The sequence below is a fragment of the Sphaeroforma arctica genome, assembly GCF_001186125.1.
Source record: "Sphaeroforma arctica JP610 unplaced genomic scaffold supercont1.2629, whole genome shotgun sequence".
NCBI classification, from domain to species: domain Eukaryota; class Ichthyosporea; order Ichthyophonida; genus Sphaeroforma; species Sphaeroforma arctica.
The window spans coordinates 1-5477 of NW_014037929.1; the positions used below are offsets into that span (position 1 = coordinate 1).

At 45.2% G+C, this 5477-nt stretch overlaps 1 protein-coding gene and 1 non-coding gene across 2 annotated transcripts; both read right to left on the bottom strand.

Moving 5' to 3' along the window:
- Window positions 1–147: 147 nt before the first annotated feature.
- On the bottom strand, window positions 148–5205 carry SARC_12828 (hypothetical protein). Its single transcript, XM_014293058.1, has 6 exons — window positions 5113–5205; window positions 4359–4474; window positions 4078–4172; window positions 3737–3806; window positions 2335–2674; window positions 148–1726 (listed from the first exon to the last, which is right to left on the bottom strand). The coding sequence occupies exons 1-6, from the start codon at window positions 5198–5200 to the stop codon at window positions 1452–1454; spliced, it is 984 nt and encodes a 327-aa protein (XP_014148533.1). The 5' UTR covers window positions 5201–5205; the 3' UTR covers window positions 148–1451.
- SARC_30272 lies at window positions 4536–4608 on the bottom strand. The gene has a single exon. It is a non-coding gene; the product is annotated as a tRNA-Ala (tRNA).
- Window positions 5206–5477: the final 272 nt, after the last annotated feature.

Below are 5477 nucleotides of genomic sequence, written 5' to 3' on the forward strand. Positions count from 1 at the left end.
AGGGCAAGGTTGCTTTTGGGAAGATATATATATCTATGAGATCATTGAATACTGAAACGAACAACATGGTGCTAAATCATCATATTGATGCTTGGGATTATATTGCTATGACAGATATCATTGTGCTAGATGCTCTTTCTATTGGCCGTGACTTTCCGTTTTTTTATAGACCTCCCGCGAATTATGATCCAACGAGGTACTCCTCCCCGTGCACTTCAATCAATGGATGTCTTGTCAGGTCGATTCGTTTAATCTTCTAATCTCCTGGCGCCACCAAGATATACTTGTTAACTGACAACTACTCTAGCATATAGCGGTATAGTTCAAGCTGATTCATTGACTCAGACTCTTGACCAGTTACAAACTAAATCAGTCGCAGCTCATACCTACATCTCACTGCCGTCGGTCCGAAAACCCAAGTGGCCACTTGCAGTCTTCGAGATACTTCTCACGATCACGATGGCGCTATAGAAGCGTCCTCCTTCATGCCCATCCGCATATGTGGCGTTGGTCCCACTTCTCCGGGTGATGCACTTGTTCGCACTCATTATACACACACAGTGTGTCGGTAGAGCGATAATCTACCAGACAACAAGACAAACACAAAACACGAGTACTTGATTGCTAACTGGTGCACAGACCCATACAGGGCAGGTATGTGTATCTGACGTGGCTGTAGGAACAATGTGCTTACTATATTGCACTCCCATACATTTTTGTAGATAGACACAATTGATTGCCCATAGATCTCCATTGCAAGGCATAAGTGGCTGCTATGATGCACTCCCATAGATCTTAGTAGAAAGGCACAATTGTTTGCCCTTATATCTCCATGGAAAGGCACAAGTGGCTGCTAGGATGCACTCCTATAAATCTTCGTAGATGGACACAATTGATTTCCCATAGATCTCCACAGAAAAGAACAAGTAGTTGCTAGGATGCACTCCCATAGGTCTTCGTAGAACGGCACAATTGTTGCCCATAGATCTCCATAGAAAGGCACAAGTGGCTGCTAAGATGTAGCTATGATACACTCCCACAGGCCTTCGTAGAACGTCACAATTGTTTGCCCATAGATCTCCTTAGAAAGGCACAAGTGGCTGCTAGGATGTAGCTATGATACACTCCCACAGGCCTTCGTAGAACGGCACAACTGTTTGCCCATAGATCGCCATAAAAAGGCACAAGTGGCTGCGTACATTCATCCACTTCAGCTACCCTTAACTCATTGGATGTGCGCTTATCGCCAGATAAACACCTGATCCATACATGAAATGTTACTGCACTGCCTACTAGCCTACCATGTTCGAGAACTCAACGGCGCCGTAGAAATGCACGAGGGCAGTGAGTGACCAGTGTCCATTAGGTCTATATCATCCTCTGATACATCCCCGTGCACACAGCGTGTGACCTAGTCGTACGTACGTGCTGCAGTGCTGAGTATGTGCACATCATCCTGTGAACACACCCAAGCACACGTGGCATGTCATGGTGGTGCCTGCGACGCCCTCAAACTGCACAGTGCAGTAGGGACAGGCGACAGTCGTGGTTGGGCTGTGGTGTTGAGGTGGCCGTGGGTTGTGAGTGAGCCGTGATTCGGGCCCAAGTCCATATGAGGGTGGACGCTGCTGTTGATATGACTGTGACTGTGGGTGTGGGTGTGGGGTTGATGGATGGGGCAACGTTTGATGCACCGGCGAAGGGGAAGCCTCGTTCGGTTGATAGCCTGCATGCGTGAAGAGGTCATGTGCGTGGAAAGCGATATATATAGACGATTATAACGGAGTGAGCAAAATCACGGCCAACAATAGAGACAGTCAGAAAGGTTGTAGCCAGTAATAAAATATTTTGGCGGAATGGTGTGGGTGAAGACAACATTCGGATCTCTGAAGTGTTAGTGCCAGCCGGGCGAGAATTCAATCGGAGGAATCATGTGGTGTCATGAGGAACGACTGATAGCTTGATACGACGGCACAGCACCACCATGCGGGGATATGCAGCCACCGAATGTGAATAAACCTTAACCCCCTAAAATAATCAGGCACATGTGTGTAGGTAGATTTGCATATACACAGCATTGTTGCACGCTTTGGAATAAAATCATTATTACGTAGAAGGTACACAATGGAGTCTAGGACCGATTATGCACTCCCCTGTTTATCTGTATATGATATATATACACACGATGAGAGAAAATTATGTTCTGTATCACCATGTGCACCTCTCTGACTCATCTGCAAACGACACATATGGACAACAACAGTAAATTTACACCCTTCGTGGTTGCGATGTGGATGGCATGTGTGCATAACCCTAAACCCTAACTCCACTTACCGCGAGGCATTGGGGCATTGGGGTGGGGTGGTGGACCGCCATAGCTATAAGCAGTCGGAGGTGCGTACTGGTACTGCGGTTGGATTGGCTGTTGCGCACGAGGTGATGGCCGGGGCGGAAGAGCAGGGGCATAATGTGGCTGTGGGGGGTATTGGTTTGCCTGTTGAGGCTGCTGTGTGTTTTGTGCGTGTGTGTGTGACGGTGCTTGTGGTGATGGTTGTGGTTGTGCATATGGCAATGGTGGTGGTTGGTGTTGTTGTTGTGCGTGGGGTGGCTGTGGTGGCTGTGGTGAGCATTGGAATGCGGGTGGTGGCATCATAAACCCAGGGGCGTTGTAGCTCTGTTAGGAGAGTGTGAGAGCATATGTGACGGGTGAGCGATATTTAGCCCGATCATATATAAATTCATATATATATATATATATAAAAGGTCACTCAGGTCAGTCTCATCGGCAACTATAAATTTTATTGAGCCAGTGAATATGAGTATAACAGCAACTTTAAATCATACCAAGACAACAACTATCACTAGAACAGCAACTAAAACTCCCTCCAAGCCAATGACTATCACTATAACAGCAACTCTAAGTCATACTACGCACTTGGTGTGCCCTTTGATACGCCCCTAACGCCGTCCAAAGCAAGTGCAGTGAAGGTACTTCGTACTCGACAGCCCGTGCGATGGCATAGATGTGTGGTGGGTTAAAACAAATTGTTTTCCCACACACACATCCACCATTGCAACATTGCGCATATTCACATGACCACATTGCACACGTCGGGTAGAGACTTCTCAGGTGTCTTGTGCTTACCATTGTACTATCTACTTGTCTACATTATCTAATTAGGTGTCGTGTATTTGTACTTTCTCATATATTGAAAGCCAACAGGTTTTCGATAACAATTGATAAATACAAGCACGCCACTCACGCAGCCAAACGCCCGCCGAAATGGATGATCATACGTCGGATTTTCTCGTGTCACACCTGTATTTTTCTTACCTACGTCGTATTTTGCGTGTGTGGGCTATGTGCAGAATAAACCACATTCACGCACTGTTTATGTGCTATGATTATAGTTATGCACTGTATTTGTGCTGTGGCAAAATGATATTATTTTATCAAATGAGCCCACCCCATGGTACATTAGCGCCCTACACAGAAAGACACGCGGACAACTGTAACAACTCACACACACCTCTATGATAAGGCCAAGCGCCATACACACACACATTCACTACTACATAAACGACGACAATGGGGTAGAGACAATATGAATCAGCACACAGCAACACCACTTCAATCAGAAGTAGTGGGAAAGTTAAACTCCGAAAACCCTCAATCATAACTAGGAGTGTAAACCCTAGAGCTTTCAATCGTGATAGGGTAGAGTCCATTGCTTACTTGCTGCCTATGTGCTGATGTGTTGCCGTTGACGTGGCCATTGGTGGGGCTGTAGTGTTGGGCGGGTACGCTGTGGGGGACGAGCGGTTGCTATTAGCGTTCATTACATGCTTGTACGCTGGACTTAAGTTGGGTGAATGACAGTGGTAAAGCAGAACTCAACAAGCGAGATACTTAGAGAGCGCTGTATTTGGCTGCAGACGTGAGATTGCCCACCAAATGAGGCACAGATCTTCCGAACAATGACAGATAAGAGTTTTAGTTTTAGAGTTATAGCATATCTGTCATATCTATCATATCTGCCTAAACCCCTTAACCCCTAAAACCGATCTGATAGTTACCTGTTGCTATGGTGAAGTGGTGCTGACGTTTTACTCGCTAATGCATTGGGAGGGGCCTGTGTTCCTGCGGCCCTGGCTGCCACTTTCTGCCGCGCCTGTTCACATTGGGGACAGGTCAAGAGTTAAGTATTGCGAAAGACGAAGGCGTGGCGAACCCGAATGGTTTAAGAATTCGATGATGTGAAAAGCCTAAAACAGAATACAACTGCAGTAACAGCACAGGACATGTGGTGCATTTGAGTGTATGTCCATTTAATGTTATTCAGCTCACTCACACACACCTCGTCATTTTTGCGATAGTCATAGGCTGGCTTTGTTTCTAGTCGCAGATGCACGAACAACGCCACAGGCGACAGAGCCGTGCCCTCGTTATCTTCCAAATACACATAGCGGTAACCTGTTTTAGGGTTTTAAGGTTTTAAAGTTTTAGGTTGTTTTTGTCTTTAGCAAAAAAAAAATGGAGAATGAGAGAATCGAACTCCCGACTTCGTGCATGCAAAGCACGCACTCTACCAACTGAGTTAATTCCCAGACATAAGCAGTTTTTATTTGTTGGATTATCGCTATGGTGCGCCCAGTGGTCAGTCACTATGAGTTTCACTGACGTTTTGTGCTGACACATTCCATGGCCAAAAAACAATACAGCGACTGTTATGGGGTCGATACTATCGTCTGCGATAACAACGGTAGCACTTTTATACGAAATCTAGGTAGACTTGGCAATAGCACACACACCTCTAAACACGCTTCCATCACACATACTCGTAAATCGGCAAGTTGTTAGCAAACCATCGGACACATTTACAAATATTCAAAACGCATTCAAAACTCGCTCTCGATTATTGACAACATATATTGACAACTTATTGGCAACTGATTCGCAACTTATTCACAACTTATTAACTATTTACAACTTTAATAACTATTGATAACTTATTGACTTGATAACAACTTATTGAAAAATTATTGGGAATTAATTCACAACTAATTCATAACTTATTCGCAACTGATTCACAACGTGTTGGGTGGACACACCTTGCTTCATTGTGTCCAAATTGATTGTGTAGCTGCCGATGAGACCCACTCCGGTGTAGTGCATCTCAAAGCACACGAAACAAAGCATCTTTGCTGATATCTGAGGCAAACCGGAAGTGGATTCCAAAGCAATGAGCATCTCTTGTCAGGAACGATCTATGATTAACAAACACTTCAACTGTAACATTGCACATATTGTACTGCCTCCTGAAGAGTAGACACTGCTGGAGGGTTCGGCTTATGCGGGTCTGACGATTAAATTTCGAAACTTTGAAAGGCAAAGGATTCCTCAATTGGATTACAGACTGATATCACCATCGAAGTTGTCCAGAACGCATGCACTATGGTCCAATAGAGCACCTATG

What these genes read in the sequence shown, in the direction of transcription:
- SARC_12828 (XM_014293058.1), bottom strand. Translation starts at nt 5,200, where the DNA reads ATGCTTTGTTTCGTGTGCTTTGAGATGCACTACACCGGAGTGGGTCTC. An exon ending in TTTGGACACAATGAAGCAAG is followed by an intron (nt 4,475 to 5,112) that starts GTGTGTCCACCC and finishes ACCCTAAAACAG; the next exon opens with GTTACCGCTATGTGTATTTG. An exon ending in ACTATCGCAAAAATGACGAG is followed by an intron (nt 4,173 to 4,358) that starts GTGTGTGTGAGT and finishes CAATGTGAACAG; the next exon opens with GCGCGGCAGAAAGTGGCAGC.